Source organism: Carassius auratus, chromosome 43, assembly GCF_003368295.1.
Source record: "Carassius auratus strain Wakin chromosome 43, ASM336829v1, whole genome shotgun sequence".
In the NCBI taxonomy this organism is placed as follows: Eukaryota; Metazoa; Chordata; class Actinopteri; order Cypriniformes; family Cyprinidae; genus Carassius; species Carassius auratus.
In genome coordinates, this window is record NC_039285.1 from 11,958,785 (window position 1) to 11,979,007 (window position 20,223).

The window sequence follows — 20,223 nt, forward strand, 5'->3', positions numbered from 1 at the left end:
TAGAGCATGTGCTCCTGAGATAAAAAACTGTGCAGTGTTTCATATTGTCTTTAGGTCTGGGCAGTATTATGTATCAGATATATATATTAATATACAGTACAATATATCTTAAATAACTTCCACTTGATTTTCAGTAAACATCTCAATACAATTGTTTTTAAAAAGTTTATTATGTCTAATCCTGTAATTGTGAAATATCTATTACTTATCTATTATTAACTTATTCCTCAGAGACAAAGCTGAGTTTTTCTTCAGTGAAATGTTCTTTATTGTCACACGATCCTTCAGAAAGCATTCTAATATGCTGATTTGGTGCTCAAGAAACATTTATTTGTATTATTAATATTATTATCAATGTTGAAAACAGTTGTGACGCTTAATATATCTGTGCAAACCATAAAGCATTATTTTCATGATTCTTTGAATAGAAAGTTTAAAAGAACAGCATTTTTGTGAAAACAGAAAACATTTGTAACATTATCAGTGTCTTTACTGACACTTTTGATCAATTGATTGCGTCCTTGGTGAATAAAAGTGTTAATTTGTTTTCTGTTTTACTCCAAACATTTGAATGATACGGAGCCCCGCACATACCATGCATTAAAAAATAAATAAATAAATAAAATTGTACACACGATTTACTAATTCGTTCCCTTAATGTACTAAAATGTGCACATGATTACTATTACGTTCCCTCGATTTGCTTAATCGTGCGCACAATTTTAGTTTTAGTACATTGAGGGAATGAATTAGTATATCGTGCACACAATTTGGTCTACTATTTTTTCCTGCATGCCATGTGTGGGGCTCCGTAGAATGATAATGGATCACAAAAAAAATTTTATGCATAAAAAAATCATTTCAACACTGATACTAATATTCAATATATTAAAAAAAAAAAAAAAACATCTTAATAATTGGAAGCTTTTGTCCGATAGTAAAAACTTATAATAATTAGAATAAGCAATTTAGCAAACCTCGTTTGAGTGTTTCAGTCTGTAAAAAACAAGCCATTACAAAAATAGAAGTGTCCCACTTTTGAGTACATTGTGTTATTTTGGGCATGATGTCAGATGCTTAATTTCGGCTTCATCCCGCTTTACCACGTCACTATGAACCATCCTGTCTGAAAACCAGAACAGCTCATGCCAAAAAAGTTTTTAGGCCGAAGCACTTCTGTAGAAGTAGAGCACAGTTTCAGACCTGCTCCTGCCGCTGCTGCTGCATATTGCAGTGCTGAATTCAGAAAGCCAGAAATTCATGGAATAAAACTGAAATGTGCACTTTTTTTCAACATTTTGCAACCAACTTGACATCCCCTATAAACAGTGCTGATGTGAAAAGGTATGTTAGAATGGCCTACATTCTTTTGTGTACATTAAACATAGATTTTACCTACATTACCCCTTATCCTTAGTGAAAAATACATATACTAAAATGTAATTGAAGTACATGTATTTATACTACATTTACATAATTATGTACTTAATAAAAGTTCCCTGCAATTGTACTTTTAGTTAACTAAACTGGTATACTTAAAGTCAGCTAAATTGGAACAACTCATTTTGTATTTAATGCACTGTAATTGTGAGGAAGTAGTACTGAAGTCCAACTAAAGACATACTGAAGTACATCTGATTCTGATAAAGTGGAACTATTGCAAGTATACTTTAAATATATTGCATTTGAAGACCGATATCATTCAAAGATCATACAATCATAATCGATTACACATTATAGGTATAATATCAAGAAATGTGAATTGTGCACAAGTAGTACTCCAAATAAAGTTGAATTGTAATTTTTATATCAGTAAGTCTTGAGCGATATGTCAGTAATTGTGTTAATAGATTTGAATGAAGTGAGAAATAAATGTATTTTAAATATATATATTATTTTTATTTAGGATTCTATTCATATTCTACTGTAACACCATCTAAGACATGCCACAAAAAGTATTTACTGGTAGAGTTTCCTCATGCTAAACCACTACTGGGCTAACAGCGGTAAGCAAGTTAGCAGCACTGCTACTTTTAGTTACTTGACTCTGTGTGACAATCAAATCATGCCAGAGGATGTATTACTCCTCTTTCCTTCTTTACAAGTAAAAAAAGATGAAAGGAGTATTGAAGTTGAAGTGCTGTTGAGACCAGCATTGTCACCATCAAACAATTTGTTGCATTTGCTTGTTACCTTAGTCCTCACCTGGTATAAACTTGGTAAACAAGAAAAAATAAAAATCTGCTGAACATTTACTCACCCTCAGGTTATCTGAGATCTAGATGAGTTTGTTTCTTTATCTGAGAAATGTATCACTTTCCAATGGATCCTCTGCAGTGAATGGGTGCCGTCAGAATGAGAGTCCAAACAGCTGTTAAAAACATCACAATAATCCACAAGTAATCCACATCACTCCAGTCCATCAGTTAATGTCTTGTGAAGTGAAAAGCTACGTGTTTGTAAGAAACAAATCCATCATTAAGGCATTATTAAGGGATCATAAGACATTAAGGCATCATAAATCGAGTGGATTACTTGTGGATTATTGTGATGTTTTTAGCACTCTTATGGCAGCCATTCACTGCAGAGGATCCAATGGTGAGCAAGGAATATAATGCTCAGTTTCTCCAAATCTGATCTGATGAAGAAAACAAACAACATCTACATCTTGGAAGATTTTCGGCATATTTTCATTTTTGGATAAACTATTCCCGTTACTGTAATCTCTTGATGAAAGACAAAAAAACATAATAAATAAATTCATTTTCACTGAAGCTGGGTTTAGAAACATCCGTTCAGGGGAGTACAAATATGAATGTCTTTCAGAATGGTTGATTTGCTTAATCCAGTAATGTATTCTTGTCAGCTTCTTTTTCTGGTCAACGCCTACAGATCTGGTAGGTGGCTTACCAGCCTCTGATTGACTGGTTGTGCAGCCATGACTAGACTTCTGCTCAAACCCCTTTACAGGAGCCTGATGGACGTCTGCCCGGCGGAGCCCTCACCACATGGTGAGTCTGAGGTTTCAGATCAGGCACTACAAGCAGATCCGGTCTCGCCGCCCGTGACCACTCAGCCTCAGCGAGCCACATCTTTACCTCCTGATGCTGACCAGGTAGCATTGCTTAAAACATTTTAGCACAGTTCTATTCAGAAGTTTGGGAAGATATTATAATGTTTGTTTTTTTAACGGAATTGATTTATTTTCACCAAGACAACTTGTAATTCATCAAAAACAGCCAAAACATTATTACCATATTTTCCAGAATATAAGCCGCATGTTTTATCATTGGAAACATTATGTGATTTATATTGTATAGTGACTTATGCAATGCAATTAATGTCAAGTACACAAAACATGCATAAAGCGCACATTTAGGATTTGAGGTGAATTTCAATGAGTGAACCTCTGCTTCAATTTAATGGTTATAATTGAAATTTAAAAGAGTTTACCATAGAACTATAGTACTGTTTCTTCATTCTTGTCCTGGGGTACCACTGGGGCACACTAGTTCAAGACAATATTTTTAAATGACCCTGTTATAGCTGTCCAAATGCAAAGGATATTTTTTTTTTTCAATTTTCTTGTCATTTACCATAGAGATATTGTTTTTTTTAAGCTTTTTTAATTGTTTTGGCACCAGCTGTGGTTCGATCTCCGAAACTTTGCATGCTTGTTTAGAATCATCCGTCACATGTGCTCACCTAGTATCATGATGTTTTGCATTATGATTAAGGATATATAAGCTTTTGGGTGTATTTAATCACACCCCTTTTCGTAATGACCCGGTATAGCTACACAAAGAATAAAAATTAACTTTTTTAAAAATATATATATAATTATTTATCTAGAGCAGTGGTGTCAAACTCAATTCCTGGAGGACCGGAGCCCTGCAGAGTTTAGATTTTACCCTAATTAAACTAAATACACCTAGGGTGGCCACTCGTGCCATTTTCGCAGGACACGTCCTGGCCAGGATTTCTATATTGCCTAAAATATCCAGGTTTTGGCTTTGGTTTTCTGTTAACATGACAGTAATGATCATTTGACCAATAACCTGCAGACTTTGTACGTAAATCGACCAATCGTGGTGCGTGAGAAGGTGGGATCTACAGAGAAGGTCAAAGCGATGCAAATACGTGTACATTCTAGTGTCGGACTGGAAAGCAGCATTGAGCCGACTGATTGAAGTATGACATCAAAGAAATGTGAGAGTGATTCAAAAGCACAAGAAGCCATTGGTCTGTGCAGCTCAAACAAAGCCAAAATGTGGATATTTTAGGCAATATAGAAATCCTGGCCAGGACGTGTCCTGCGAAAATGGCACGAATGGCCACCCTAAATACACCTGGTCCAAATAATCAAGTCCTTCAGGCTTATTTGATAACTACCTGGTATGTGTGTTGGGGCAAGGTTGGAACAAAACTCTGCAGGGCTCTAGATCAGGTTGAAACCCTGATCTAGAGAATTGTGCTAGGGTAAGCAGAAAACCTTGGACTAGTTCACAAAAGTAGGGATTTTTATATATATAATTGAGAATATTTAATGAATGATTTGATTGATGGTTCTTGAGGCACAGTTGCTCAGTATGAGTTGATATGTGAAACACCATGTGATTAGAGAAGCGTAAAACTCATTAGCAACACCTAGCGGCTGATTTCTTTCCAAACTCTTACAGACCCCCAGGGCACAATCGAATCCAAGGCATGCATTTTGTCCATCTTGAGCAACACACTTGAACCCCTAAAAAGCGGCTGCATAAAGGAAAAATCTTTGTAATGTGCTCATTTGTTTCGTTAGAAACCACTGAATTAATGGAATGAATGAATGAATGAATTAATTAATTAATTAATGAACGAGACGAAAGAATGCAATAAGCCTTCTTAATGGTAATTTTAGCAAGCAGAGGATTCTTTTAAAAGAGATTTTGCTTTTAAGTGAAATAGAAATAATGATTTGTACAATCATAAATCTTTTCTGTATTTTTTTTTTTTATTATTATTTTGATCAATTAAATCTAACCCTGGTGAACAAAAATAATTTAAAAAAAAACTGTAAAAAAAATATTATTGTGTTATGTTGGGATTTTTCTGAATGGCAGCTATATACTATATATATATATATATATATATATATATATATATATATATATATATTTTTTTTTTTTTTTTTTTTTTTTTAAGTTAAAGTTAAAGTTAAGCCATATTTGTCTTTGTTGTCTTATGTATGCCATATGATTCTGTTGTTACAGGAAGAGGAACCTCCAGAAGAAGGATGTGGAGGTCAGTGAGAACATGAACACACACACATACATGCACATTATATTTATACAAGAATGAAGGATGTGCTGTATAAAACCGAGTATAAACCAAACGAACATTACTGTATCCAGTGACTGCTTACTGATATCCAGTTTGTACATAACCAATGCAATATAATGTGAATGTCCAGTAACTGAAGCGGTCTGCCTATCTGCAGTGCCTGCTAGCTGTACTGGCATAAAGAGCTGGATTCGTCGCATCCCCCATGCTTCCACATGTCTGAGCAGCTTACATCTGCTGAAAAACAATAATGTTTCCCTGCCCAAGATGCCCTCTGATCTCCTGCTGCTATACCAGGAGATCTCCCAGCTTCCAAAACAAGCCAACCAGTGCTTCCAGAACGTTCTCCATCGCCTCAACATCCTCAAGCCCATGTAGAACTCCTCAGCAGCAGCATGTAGTCTTGGAGTTAGAATCTGTAGCTAGTGGATTTTATTCTTAAAACACCCAAGAGACCCACTGTCATCCCAAGCCAAAGTGCCCTAAAATCCAGATCATCCCATGCTTGACACCTATAGACATGATTTTGAAGTGCCCTACAGTTCCAGAAAGAAAGCAAACCTCCAGCGATCTCTCAGGTGACTGACTGTGCTAGATACTGCTGTGCTGTGCTTTGCTGTCTGTTAGTGCAAGTTATTTGTTGTTAATGCAAGTACCATTTCTTCACACTTGAGGTTAGGGCTTTTTCAAAAATCTACCGCATTGACATGAATAAGACTTCCAATATTGCATCCTGTTGATGATAAATGTGCTGAAAAAAAAAAATTTAATACAGTTTGAAGACTAATTTTTCAACTTAGTCGCCCATGTGCTCCTTTGGGGAGGTGGGTATAAAGCCCTGATCTGAAAAATCATGGAAAAAGGTGAAAGTGAAATGTGAATGTACAACTTTTGTGTTTTAAGATTTATTATCCACAGAATGATTCAATGCCGTGGATATGTTTTTTTTTTTCTATAATTTTATGTGTTTCTTTCTGGAGTGTCTGATCATAGTTGGTGTTTAAAAAAAATCCATTATAGGATTTCTAAATATTTTTTCACATGATCACATCCATTTTTTTTTTTTTTAAGATTTCAGCACTAAAATGTGATTGTGTGTGCTCTCAGAAAGCTCCCATCTGAAGCCAGCACTGAAGGTGGAGGACGTGGAGGATGGAGAGCTGACCATTCCCAAAATCATCGTCCCCTCAGAGTTCGACTCAATGACCCTTGCTGTTCCTGTAACAAATCTGATTTCTCACAGGTCGGTGTTTATCCATCTGATTTATTAATATGATTTACAGGCTAATTTTTTAGGATGTGTCTCTGAAAGTCAAGGTTTTGTTGTTGTTGTTTTCCACCCTCAGCAAAGCTGTGGATTCAGAGTAAGTTGTGCTTCATCTACAAATCTCTAGTTTAGATAAACAGCACCTGGTATAGTAAAGATGTTGTATGTTTTTGCTCAAAAGAATGCAGGAAGAGATGTTTCCTGGTGAGGAAGACGAACAAGACCTGAACAAGTCTGATCTACTTGCTGTAGAAGAGTGAGTTTTTTAAAATCCGAATAATGGATTGTTTTTTATCCTAAAACCCTTGCGTAGACTCTTATACTGAGATGTCAGACTTCTTGCGATCAATGTTGTCACTTCCTGTAGAGGCCTTGAGCGTCCTGCATCTGCAGCCAGCCAGACAAGTATTGTTGTGAATGAGCGTCTGCAGGAGCTGGTCAAGCTATTTAAAGACCGCAAAGACCGTGCAAAAGAGAGGCTGGTTGATCCAGACGAGTCTGATGATGAAAGCCCTTCGGCATGTGAGTAGACTTTTATTTGCGGTTTATTTTACTCTATTAATTCAGTGATGTCAGGTCAAGGAGAGATCGTACTTCACCTTTGATTTTTTTAACCGTAGCTCCAGCCAAAAAGCCTGGTGAAGCCCCACCTCCACCACCTCCTCCAGAGGAAAAGAAAGACGACGAGGAGAAGGCAGAAGAGGAGGTGACAATCTATGAGTTTATGGGATACAAGATCCCAGTTCCCCAGTTCAGAATGCCCCAGATTCCTGACTGGCTGAGAGTCATACTGGAATACCGTTTCCCATCCAGCATTGATCCCTTCACAGGTGAGATCTATCACCAGGTGAAGTAAGTGAGTTCTACATGGATCACAATGGGCCATTGTTCTAAAAATATACAAGCAAACTACCTTATTACTACTAAAAGTGTCATTATAATAATTTTTTTTGTTTTTGTTTTTAACATCTTTCCTATTTCAAAAAGACAGAAACCAAAAATAGCCAGTTGTGTTTCTGTGTGTGTGTTTAGAAAGTCTGTTGTCTGTTTTTATTTTTTCTGGATTTATGATTTAAAGCTGCAGTCGGTAACTTTTGACGCTCTAGCGGTTAATAAACAGAACTGCTTGCGTTTTGCGGAAGAACATCGTAGCCGGAACTACTTCTCTCTGTTTATGTCTATGAAGAATCACAAAGGTACTGGGTTACTCCGCCGCGGTACCCCCGAAGCAATCTAAAATAGTCCGAATATAAACACTTATTATAGGTGCACCCTAGTGATTCAGAACAAGCTAAAAAAACACGGTTTGGAAAATGGATTCATGGTGTACTCGCTTATTATATACATTTTTCTACTTTTTGAACACAAACAAAGTTTGTAACTGCAAATGGCAATAGGACACTGGGAGGAGCCAGAGGAGCTTGATTTTTTCACAGATTATCTGTCTCATATTCTACTGTCAGGACATAATGACAGGTTTAACAAATATGTAAACAAATTAGTGCTGTCAATCGATTAAAAAAAATTAACTAATTAATCGCACAATTTTTAAAAATTAATCGCGATTAATCGCAATTAAAAGACTGAAACTTTTTGGATATGTAAATGTAAAATATAAATAATTAATGTAAACTCAAGACAAAGAAACTATTTAAATTCAAAATATGATTGTTTATTGGAATTTTTATTTAACTTGTAACACAGATTTTCTCATGTAAACAACATACCTGCAATAAACCATCAATATCCTCCAAATTAACTGTTGGCTTGAAAGCCATGTTTATTACAGAAATAAAAACACAGGCATGTAAGTACCATTTGAATTTCAAAACAATCAATGCCAATAAAAAACAAAAATGATTTCCATGTTGAATTCTAAGTGGACTGCAAAAAAATTCCAAAGTATAGTCATTGCCAGTGCTTTAAGTGGGCCGGTACGCACCGTACTCAGTACTGTCACTTCCAAATACAGCTCTTGAGCGTACCGCCACCTCTCCGTGTTCCCAGAACGTGCTTGTAGCGTACCGGTACGCTCATTTGGACATCTGTTTTAATAGAGGTTTTAATCTTTTACCTGCACTGCCGATTTTCAGAGCGCCCTTCACAATGCAAGCTTCCTAATTCATCCCACCCAGAGCAGAAACTACATTACCCATTCACCCTTAAGTTATACAAGTGAATAGCGCATGTGTCGCTTTTCCCACTGTTAAGTGTCAACAACTCAACGTGGCCGGAGAAGGTGTGTGAAACTCGTTGTGAGTTATACTAAAGCAAAATCTTGAGTATTTATTGTTTGATAAACATTAAAAACTGTCTGCGGAGGTTGAGTCGTCCTGCAGCCCCCCCTGGCTGTTCATTGGCTGCAGCATCTTTTTTCTAAGTTCTAAAAAAATACCGTAGACGGCAAGGCACAAATTTAGATATTCATTTATCTAATTAATCTATAGCCTATGCACAAAGACAATATGATCTTTTTGTCCCCTTTTTGTTTTAAAGCTTGATGAAGAGAGAGAGCGCAAGTTGCTGCAGCTGCGAGGAGGACAGTGATGCACGCGTACAGGAGTGATTGACAGTTCGCGGCACTGTTCGCGGTGTACAAAAAATACTCCGCTACACAATTATTTCGTTATTTTCGTTTAAGCTTATTAACGTTAGCATTACAGAAAGGTCTGATTTACGCACTGTTGAAGTCATTGTTTTTTTGTTTTTTTTTAAACAATGACATTTGAGTTCATGAGCTCTTGTGGCAGACTGAGTAATCCGGCAGAATTTTAAACTGAAACTTTCCTAAAAGTCCTTCCTTGGTCTTATCCATATTTCTTTGCACGTTGAACACACATAGACCACAACTGGAAATAAAAAAAAAACTGCAACCGTGTTAATTGCGTTATTTTTTTTTAACGCGTTAAAAATTTCAAATTAATCGAATGCGTTAACGCGCTAATTTTGACAGCACTAAAACAAATATATTTTTACAAAAGTTACCTACTGCAGCTTTAATACAAATGTATTATACTAAATGGTGGTAGTCAAACGAAAATATAAAACATTGATTTAATGAACCAGTCAAAATGTAAAATGAAAAAAAAAAAATCCTATTTAAATGTAACAGTTACTTTCATTTTTGTCAAACAAAGTGCTGAACAACAGAGGTTTACTGTTAAAAATTTTTTTTTTTTTAAAGAATGGAAGAAAATGTATTATTCCTTAAAATATTTTCCTAATTGTATTATTACTATTATTTATTCGAGAAGTAAATGCAACTGTACAATAGAAATATATTTTAGTAATAATTTCTTCAAGTTAACAGGAGTTGTCATTAAGAGTATCTTTGTATCTGACGATAGCTTTTATGAAATTAATTGTTGAAATCCTGGTGAAGTGACTCTAAGAGCAGCTTTTTTGTTAAGTAGACTTCCGATTACATGGATAAAGATTAAAAGCGTGTACTGTACATTAGGACCTCATCAAAATGTGATTCTGAAGACTGTATCAGTACTGTATACTGTAGGCCTGCTGATTCTCTTTCACAGACTTGATCTACGTGGTGTGGCTGTTCTTTGTGACACTCGCGTGGAACTGGAATGTCTGGCTGATCCCTGTACGCTGCACTTTTCCGTACCAGACGTCTGAGAACATTCACTGGTGGCTGCTGATGGACTACTTCTGTGATGGCATTTATATTCTGGACATCTTCGTTATGCAGCCCAGACTGCAGTTCGTGAGAGGAGGGGACATTGTGGTGAGCCAAAGCCCCCGCTGCGATCAACACAGTGTCTGTTATCTTTTGACAACCAGAAGCTTTAGCAACACTTGCTGTTGTAGTTTCGAACAGTGTATCTATGTTAGTGTTTCAAGCATCACAAATGTATTTTTGTGAAAGGTTTCGCTTAAAAATTGTGGAAGACTGTTTCCGCCATAGAGTTAAAAAAAAAAATAAAGTAATTGTTGTGACATTTTATTTTACAATTCAGACTTTTCTTTTGCAGTTTGTCTCAAAATTCTTACAAAAATGGCAAATGCAAGACATAAACTTAGAACTGTGAGATATAAAATCGCAATTCTAAAAAGAAAAGATATAAACTTGCAATTGCACAGAACTCTGAATTTTTTATTTTTTATTTATTCCTTGGCAGAAACAAAAAAAAAACTGAATTGCGAGATGTATACTAAAAATTCTTAGGGAAATGTAAGAAATGTGAGTTAGAAATGAGTTTAAATTTCACAAAGTGTCTTTTTTTTAGAATTGAGAAAAAAATTTCAGTTGCAAGAATTTTTTTCTCAGAGTTGAGGGGAAATAAAAGATTAAAATGTGAGATATAAACCCAGAATTTGCAAGAAAATGGGTCCGAATTTGTGAAATAAAAAGTCATTTTATTTGCATCAAACAGGCTTCCATGCTTAAAATGTTCTTTAAAATGAATGCAGTACATTTGTACGTATCTGGATCTTTTTTGAGGTTTGTTTTGTTTTTGTCGATGTCTATTGATGTATTTTATATTTTGTCTGGCTCAGTGTGACAAAGAAGCAATGAGAGACAACTACAGGCAAACAGAGAGATTCAAGGTAAAGTAAAAGTCTACTAAATCAAGATTTGACACTGAACAAATAACTTGAGTCAGTTAGTGAAACTGATGTTGGATGTTTCAGATGGATGTGATCAGTCTCTTTCCACTGGATTTGCTGTATGTCTTCACAGGCGTCAAATCGCTCTTGAGGTTCCCTCGTCTTCTAAAGGTAAAAAAAAAAAAACATCAACCCTAACCTCTTTGCATTTTCACACACACATCCTTAATACTCACACTTATTCTGTTCTTCTTTTGTAGTACAATGCATTCTTTGAGTTTAATGATCGTCTGGAAGCTGTGATGAGCAAAGCCTACATTTACAGGTAAGACCAGAAGCCACCACCAGAGGTCACTATGACACAAAGCAGGTTCCTCTTAAAGGGACAGTTCACACTAAAATCAAACTCATTTGCAGGGTGATCCGGACGAGTGCATACCTGCTGTACTCTCTGCACTGTAACGCCTGTATTTTCTATTGGGGTTCTGACTATGAAGGACTGGGTTCCACTAAATGGGTCTATAATGGCAAAGGAAACAGGTGAGCTTCTCAGTCTCGGGCTGATTTCTCAGTGGTGTATTGTGCACAGTGTAGATGTTGTAATATAATAAAGCTGTGTTTGTGGCATACAGTTATATTCGCTGCTACTACTTTGCTGTGAAGACTCTGATCACCATCGGAGGTTTGCCGGACCCCACCACTGTCTTTGAAATCGTCTTCCAAATGCTCAACTACTTCGTGGGAGTCTTTGCTTTCTCCATCATGATTGGTCAGGTGGGACTCATACGAGATATGAGAAATTCTGGATGAATCGCATTTATTGTCAAAAACATGTCATGGTCATATTTTACCCCAAAATCAAAAGAAAGAGCTAAAACAAAATAGCATTTTGCACAAAGAAAATAAGACTTATTTAGGATCACAAAGTAGTGTTATTTTCATTATAATTCCCCCAGTTTTCAAAAATAAGACCTCATTACTGTAATATAAAAAACTGATAAATTTTTTAATTATAAATACTTGAAATATTTATTAATAATTTAGCAACTTTTTTTTTTTTTTTTTTTGAGAATTGGGGTAATTGTATGAAAATAAACAAAATATTGTACTATAATTAACTTTAAGTTCAGATTTTTTTTTATTTTTAACAATTATAATATTACCTAACCAGACTTAGTATAGGTAACTAAAACTAAAACCATCAAAACTCTGAAATAAAATCAACCTTAACTAAATTTATTTCAACATTTTTAAAATGTCCAAAATTTAGTTCAACTTGATGAACTAATAAAAAACTAAAAATAAAAAAACTGTCTCGACAAAAAATTGTAATAATAATAATATCAAAAACAGACAAAAAATATTAAAAAGTTCTGAAACTACTACTAAAACAATAATTAATAGAAATAATAAAAGAAAATATATACAAAAATGTAATACTAAAGCATAAAATGATACTAAAATCACACATGTATCTAATGAGAACCACTAATCACTAGTGAGATTTTCTATTTCTAATGAAGAGAAGAAAAAAAAGATTTTGGTAAATTAGAAAAAAAGATTTTGGTTAATTAGACTTGTAGAAATATAGAATGTAATGAAATAAAAATATTGAATAAAAAAAACATAACAAAAATATTTAAAATATATATTTGACTTAAGAAAAGAAAAAAATTTGTCTTCGTGCAATTTATAATTTCTTATTTGTGTTTTATTTTTGATCTGCATGCCTTGATCATTTGTGAAATTCACCTTCTAGTTTAATATAGCTGTTTTTCCATATCATCGACAGGAAACTCAAAGACAAGTTTGTATGCCATTTTAAAACAATCCAATCATAAAACTTCATGCAGTGTGTGTGTGTGTGTGTGTGTGTGTGTGTGTGTGTACACTCATAGATGAGAGACGTCTTTGGAGCCGCCACTGCAGGTGAGGCCTATTACAGACACTGTGTGGACAGCACTGTCAAATACATGAGCTCCTACAAGATCCCCCGCGAGGTCCAGAACCGCGTCAAGATCTGGTACGATTACACCTGGAAGTCGCAAGGCATGATGGGTAAGCAGATTTCCATTGCATTAGATGTTTGCATATGATAAGTGTGTTTTAACTGTTTCATGATCCGTCTGTCTTCAGATGAGCAGGAGTTACTCATACAGCTGCCAGATAAGATGCGTCTGGACATCGCTGCAGATGTCAACTACAGCATTGTCAGTAAAGTGGCGCTCTTTCAGGTGAGTGTCTTCTCTTTCTTTCATGAACACACACACAGAATGACAGTCAGATCATGCCAGTTTAAGGCTGGTTTGGTGCTGGTCCAAAGCAGTCGTGGTCCAGAACAAGATGATCTACTAGGCTGAACAAAGTTCCACTGAAACAACCACCGTTCAGCTGATTTAAACCAAAAACAAATGTACCAGACATAAATTCAACTTGAAATCAAATTGACTCTGTTTCTGTTTCTTCACAACAGGCGTTTCATCACAAAATGATCTGAGACAGTGATACAGTACTTTAAAACACGCTGTGATACAATTATGATTTGATTAGATTCAGGGAGCTAAGATCAATATTACAATATTATGTGCCTATTTTACACAACCAGTTACATTTGGATTAAATCAAAAGTGCAACCAAAATAACATGAACATTTAAATAAACTCTGAATCTTATTTAGGACATCCACAAAAAAATAAATGAATAAATTAAATCGGAAAAATGTGTATTGATTTTTTTTTTTTTATGTGTTGCATTGATATATCAAAGCCTTAGTCATATGATTGATGCATCAATCTTTCTAGAAACTTTATTTTTTATTTCATTTGTTAAATTTTTTACAGTCAATTTTATTTGTATTTTATTAAGTTATGTATATAGTTTGGTTCAAACCTTTCATTGATTTCATATTTTCCCATATAAAAAAATATTCATACATAGGATAAAGGTTATTTGTATTAAAGACCATGCGCTGAAAAGTGTGTTTACATGATGAATCATGATTTAATTGCTCATGAATCAGAATACAAACATAATTTGTTAACCCAGTTTAATTGAAAAGCTTCTAAATCCCAATATAATTACACCTTAAACACTATCAAGTCTCCCCTTTTCTCTTCTTGCTAAAAAAACATACCAAAAATACTTCATTTTAACATTTTTACTCTCCTCATTAAGTCCCATGCAAAGGATGCTGGGAATTACTGATTAATTATGACAACATCAAAAATCTTTTGAGTACTTGATCACGTTATCGCAAATAATATGATTGAGTAAAATGTACAATCTGTGTTCTTCCATTGTTTCAGTGTAATTTTTCATCAAAATCGAATAATTTTCCTAACATGATGGAGTGCTGGTATTTTTGAATGCCTCCTGTCTAAACATCTGTCATATAGAGATCACTTTTCACCATCCAATCCGTTCCCAATGGATTAACTCATTCAGGTTCTCTTTGAACATCCTGTTTCATCTGTTTAAAATGACCCACTATGACCCGATAACTGGTTGCAGAGGCTGTAGAAAAATCTTTGTCTCTTGTTTGTTCCAGGGATGTGACAGACAGATGATATTTGACATGCTCAAGAGGCTAAAATCTGTGGTGTACCTTCCGGGAGATTTTGTCTGTAAAAAAGTGAGCAATATGTCATTTCTGTGATTTACTGTATGTGCTTTGCTGCTGTCTTGCAAATATTTTAAAACCTACAACAGATTATCTCGTTATACTGTATGTCCAGTATATTTGAAGGTTGTCTTAGTTAAGGTCACATCAAATAGCCAGCATGAAAGAGCCTTTTATCTTTCCGAACTGACTCTTGTCCCGCTGGGCTCTGCCGGTCAGGGTGAGATCGGACGAGAGATGTACATCATCAAAGCTGGAGAGGTGCAGGTGGTTGGAGGACCTGATGGGATGACGGTGTTTGTGACCCTCAGAGCTGGCTCTGTGTTTGGGGAAATTAGGTGAGTGATAATTATTAAAAAAACATTACCTAGTACATTTGCCAAAATATACTTTGTATCCCACAGTGCAATGCACTCAACTTCTCCTTCCATGTTAAAGGGATGCTTCACCTAAAAATTTTCTTTTTGTAAACATTTACTCACCCTCATGTTGTTCCTGCATTACTGTGTAAACCTGTATACGTTTTTTTTTCTTCTTTGGGACATAAGAGATATTTTGAAGAATGTTGGTGACCAAACAATGATATCTTCTTTTATGTTCCACTGAAGAAAGAAATCCATACAGGTAGGTGTACATGATGACATCATTTTCATTTATAAGTGAGCTATTCCTTTAACAGTGATGAATAAAGCATTATCAAATGCAGTTTTAATAAAGAAAAAAAAAGTTTTGGGACTTTTGATTAGAATGCTAAGATAAGACAATTTTGTTTCCATTTATGTTTTTTTTTTTTATGTGAATTTTTGCGATATCACTTGAACCCTGATTACCAATCACTTAATGCACATAAAATCTTAAAATGCACATAAAAATGTGTGGTTTTTATACTTAATCTGATAAGAGGACAAACACATAAAGTGCAAACACATTTACCAAATAAATCAATGAATGTGTAACCAAAAACTGATGTGACTTTGCCTCAACAGATCATGTGACTGGATAACTGAACTAACCAGCACACAGATCTCATCACATACCATCAAATGTTATTTTAATCATTTTGAAATGTCTGAGCCAAAGTCAAAATGATTTGGTGTAATTAGCTCTCACATGATTGCGTTCCCAAACATAGGGCATCCGAATGCAAGATAACTTCTTTTATTATGTAGGAAATGAGAGCTACAGGCTTCCCCACTGCAGCAACTTTAATATTTATTATTGACATTTTCCACCAGTTTCCCAGAAAGTGACGCTGTTATTCTTTTGAACACATGGGATGGAAACTGTGCTTCATTCGCAAATGTTTAAAGCGATAATCTGCCAATTTAGATGCAAAATTAGCTAGTGTGAGAAAGATAAATCATGCTTTATGTATAAAGAGCTAAACTTGGACTGTTTTTGTGTGTGTGTTCACTCCATCAGTTTGCTGGCGGGTGGTGGTGGGAACCGACGAACAGCTAACGTAAAGGCCCATGGTTTTGCTAACCTCTTCATCCTGGATAAGAAGGACCTGGCAGAGATCTTAGTGCACTACCCCGAGTCCCAGAAGTTACTGCGCAAGAAGGCCAAGTGAGATGGATCGGAGCTCGAACTTCAACCAAGAGCCCCAGCAATCCTTACACACACACACACACACACACTCTTCGTCCAGCACAGTGGTCTGAGCCATTTAAAGCTCTGTATCACACTCACAGATCTCTATAGATTAGCCATGTTTTCTGTCTTTCTACTGTTTCTGTTTTTCTCTCTACATCCTCCTTTCCCTTCCTTTCTCTTCTCTTTCCCTCCTTTCTCTCCCAAGGAACTTGGGAGATTAGTGTTTGATTATGTTAGTAATTGAAATACTGAAGAACTTAAATGTAGTAAGACATGAGTCGCATAATGCATTCACCCATGGAAAAATTTACTCTGTATATGTGTGTGTGTGTGGTGAATGATGTTGTGTAATCTGATGTCATCTCAAACCTTATGAACCCACTTCCTGTTAGAGTCTCAGCGATGCACATGCTAGCTTACAACTCAACTTCCTCTCATCCTAATGAGTTTGTCTTCTTCCATAGGAAAATGCTGACCAAAGATAAGAAGCCTGCAGATGAGAAGGGCCAGGCTAAAGAGACGGGTGAGGTCATCCCTCAGCGGCCGGAGACACCCAAACTATTCAAGGCTGCACTGGAGGTTGGAACAGGACAGACTTTTGCCAAGCTGAAGGAGGCATATAAGGGAGCAACTCTAGAGGTATTCATATCCCCTGTTATGATACTGTTATTCACCCCAAAATGAAACGTTGGCTCCTGCGTCAGCAGCATCACACGCATGTGTCATGGAATTTTGTTTTCTTTGCACACAAAAAGTACTCATAGCTTCATAAAATCACGGTTAAACCACTGTTGTCACATTAAATATTTTAATGATGTCCTTAATACTTTTCTGGGCCTTGACCCATGGTAGATGCATTCCGTCTATGCAGGGTCAGAAAGCTCTCGGATTTCATCAAAAATATCTTAATTTGTGTTCCGAAAATGAATGAAGGTCTTATGCGTTTAGAACGACGTGATGGTGAGTAATTAATGACAGATTTTTAATTTTTCTTTGGTGAACTATCCCTTTAAATGTCAAAAAAATATTTTTTTTTTATCAAAGGTTTAACTAACTTTTAGTGATTTAACTATGGTTAGCAACATCCTCTTCAAACATTTGTTTCACCTTGACAGTTACCGGCTTAAAAAAGAAAAAAAAATGACCACAGAAGGTGACCAAATTAGTTGAGTAGTTAAAGCTGAAGTTGGTAACTTTTTATGCTCTAGCGGTTAATAAACAGAACTGCTTGCGTCTTGCAGAAGAACATTGTAGCCGGAACTACTTCTCTCTGTTTATGTCTATGAAGAATCACAAAGGTACTGGGTTACTCCGCCGCTGTACCCCCGAAGCAATCTAAAATAGTCAGAATATAAACACTTATTATAGGTGTACCCTAGTGATTCAGGACAAGCTAAAAACACGGTTTGGAAAATGGGTTCATGGTGCACTCGCTTATTATATACATTTTTCTACATTTTGAACACAAACAAAGTTACGGACCGCAGCTCTGATTGGTTGTTTCTTACCGGGAGCGGTCAGTAACTGCAAATGGCAATAGGACACTGGGAGGAGACAGAGGAGCTTGATTTTTTTCACAGATTATCTGTCTCATATTCTACTGTCAGGACATAATGACAGGTTTAACAAATATGTAAAAAATATATATTTACAAAAGTTCCCTACTGCAGCTTTTATGTTAAACACTTTATTGTTTTGGCCAAGGTTATTGAGAGTTGGACTTAGTATGTTATGGCCTCTGAAGCAACAGAGAGATGTTTTCTAATAGTCAGTGTTTCCAATGTTCTGAATGTAATTGACAGTATTGTGTTTTACTTAAAAACACTTTACAGAAGGTTCCAGCACCTATAAGCTTCCTGAATTTCTGAAATGTACAATTTCTAAATTGTTTCTAAATATGCTATTGCTACACTTAATGGCAAAAATTGCACTGGTCTGCTAGACTTGGTTGAACAAAAATAAACAATATTTTGTTGCTTAAGCTTATGTATTCAGTCATTATTCAATGGTATACTATAAATCCATGTGAAAAAAAAATTACTTCGCACTGTTCTCAGATCAAATATTTATATGCGATTAATTTCGATTAATTAATTACAAAGCCTCTAATTAATTAGATTAATTTTTTTAATAGAGTCCCGGCCCTAGTCATTATGCTAAACATCATATTGTCATCTTGCTTGTTATTTTATGTGAATCAAAAATTGGGACAATGCACTTTTGTAAGTTTTTGTTTGTAATTGTTTTGGGTTCCATATACTTTTATAATTATTTTCATTAATAATTATTATGATGTTTGCGGGTCAAACTGACCCCCAAATGGTTTTAATACGGTTCACCAAAAATCACACCATTTCATATAGCAAACAGATCAAAACAGTATTATTTTACAACAAAGTTATGACTTATAATAGACAAAATAAATAACAGGAAATATGATATAATGTTTTAACGATTATTTTAAACCTTTTAAAATTGTTTTTAATATTTCCATTTTCACAAACTGTTAATACACTGTATATTTTACATTTTTAAATGTTATTTAATGTTTTTGCTTTTGGAAGTGGATCTTTGCTTATCCCTAATTAGATGTTTTAATGCTAATTTTGAGCACAAACTATGTGCTTTCTGCAAATGTAGTTATTGCATGGGTTGTTTAGTTTAGATGTGTGTGGGAATTACTGTTTTGTGACACCAGAACTTTCAGGAACTTTTAAAACTGTGTGACAAACAGTCCTGTATCCTGTTATAGTAGATTCAAACAGTATTACTTTAACATGTTTAGTTAGTATGTGACTACATTGAACCCGCTAACAGAGAGTCTCTTTTGATAATTGATGATAACAGTGCTCTGTTCTTGTCCAGATAAAGTTCTTCATGTCTAAAGTAGCACAGTTTGTTGATACTGTATTTGACCAGTCAGGCCCCTTACTTCTTTCGTCTGTCCCGTCTGTCTCTTTCTTTCTCAGCCGTCCTCTCCCACCTCCGGCAGGACCTCCACAGCTCCAGTCCCCCCTCCGTCACCCATGCACCGCCGTTCACCCATTCCCCGGCCTCGCATCCCAGATGAGGATGACATGGTATCGGAGACCACCGACAGCACCATGATCATCCGCATGACTCCCCGTGTCGAGGGAGAGGAGATCTTATCTGTGGAAGTCAGTCCTGGAGAGGGCATGGAGGCGAAGCCGGAAGATCCAAGCAAAACTACTGACAAGTGAGAGAGAGGAAGAGGGCAAGGACAAAGACCAGAGTAGGAGTAGGGTAGAAAGCCTCAAGAAAAGCCCAATGCATACATCCCTCGTCATGCTGTCTGAATTAGTGTGTTGATGAAAGCCCTACACATGTTCTTCAACCAGGTCAAGCCAAACAGGTTTTCAAGATTCTTGCAAAAACTCTTTGGAGACTCTCTAACCAGCTTTTCAAAAAGAAACCCGTACTGTAAGTTCCTGCAAGAGAACTAGGCTTCCAGTAGTTACCATAAGGTTTTGAGGCATTTGAAAGATGATACATTTAGTCCTGGATTGTTAAGCTTTCACACTGTCATTTTTAACACTGTTTAGATGTCATTTATATGTTTTTGGTCCATGTTGTGCTCATATTTCAGTTGAACCGCACCAGAGTTTGTCTGGAAGTTGATCGAGGTGAGGGCTTCATCATCGGCTTGTTTGGTGCGCCCCAAGGTTTAACTGTCAGGGTTCACACCTATTAAAATGAACCGCTCTAACAAAGCAATCGCACCAGATTTCCTTTTAACCAACCCAAACCTGCCAAGTGTAAACACGGTCAAAATATTTTTATATGAAGGTGAAGTGAGCTTCTGAGCGGTACTACAGAAAAAAAAGAGTTAACT

The 20,223-nt window shown here is 35.8% G+C and overlaps 1 protein-coding gene across 5 annotated transcripts in view; it reads left to right on the forward strand.

The window, feature by feature from the left end:
• Positions 1–19,984, forward strand: part of cngb1a (cyclic nucleotide gated channel subunit beta 1a) — a 35,607-nt gene extending 15,623 nt beyond the window's left edge. For 3 of the 5 annotated variants that reach the window (XM_026231080.1, XM_026231082.1, XM_026231083.1), the window contains 21 exons: positions 1,330–1,344; positions 2,971–3,115; positions 5,253–5,283; positions 6,430–6,565; positions 6,669–6,686; positions 6,771–6,845; positions 6,957–7,111; positions 7,210–7,419; positions 10,123–10,331; positions 11,105–11,155; positions 11,240–11,326; positions 11,416–11,480; positions 11,573–11,695; positions 11,788–11,929; positions 13,054–13,213; positions 13,292–13,389; positions 14,703–14,786; positions 14,994–15,112; positions 16,197–16,343; positions 16,835–17,009; positions 19,340–19,984. In XM_026231080.1, the coding sequence (XP_026086865.1) occupies positions 1,330–1,344; positions 2,971–3,115; positions 5,253–5,283; positions 6,430–6,565; positions 6,669–6,686; positions 6,771–6,845; positions 6,957–7,111; positions 7,210–7,419; positions 10,123–10,331; positions 11,105–11,155; positions 11,240–11,326; positions 11,416–11,480; positions 11,573–11,695; positions 11,788–11,929; positions 13,054–13,213; positions 13,292–13,389; positions 14,703–14,786; positions 14,994–15,112; positions 16,197–16,343; positions 16,835–17,009; positions 19,340–19,591 (2,497 nt within the window). In that variant the 3' untranslated portion in view covers positions 19,592–19,984. The remainder of the gene's footprint in view (positions 1–1,329; positions 1,345–2,970; positions 3,116–5,252; positions 5,284–6,429; positions 6,566–6,668; positions 6,687–6,770; positions 6,846–6,956; positions 7,112–7,209; positions 7,420–10,122; positions 10,332–11,104; positions 11,156–11,239; positions 11,327–11,415; positions 11,481–11,572; positions 11,696–11,787; positions 11,930–13,053; positions 13,214–13,291; positions 13,390–14,702; positions 14,787–14,993; positions 15,113–16,196; positions 16,344–16,834; positions 17,010–19,339) is intronic. The other 2 variants (XM_026231081.1, XM_026231084.1) reach the window with 1 other exon arrangement.
• Positions 19,985–20,223: the final 239 nt, after the last annotated feature.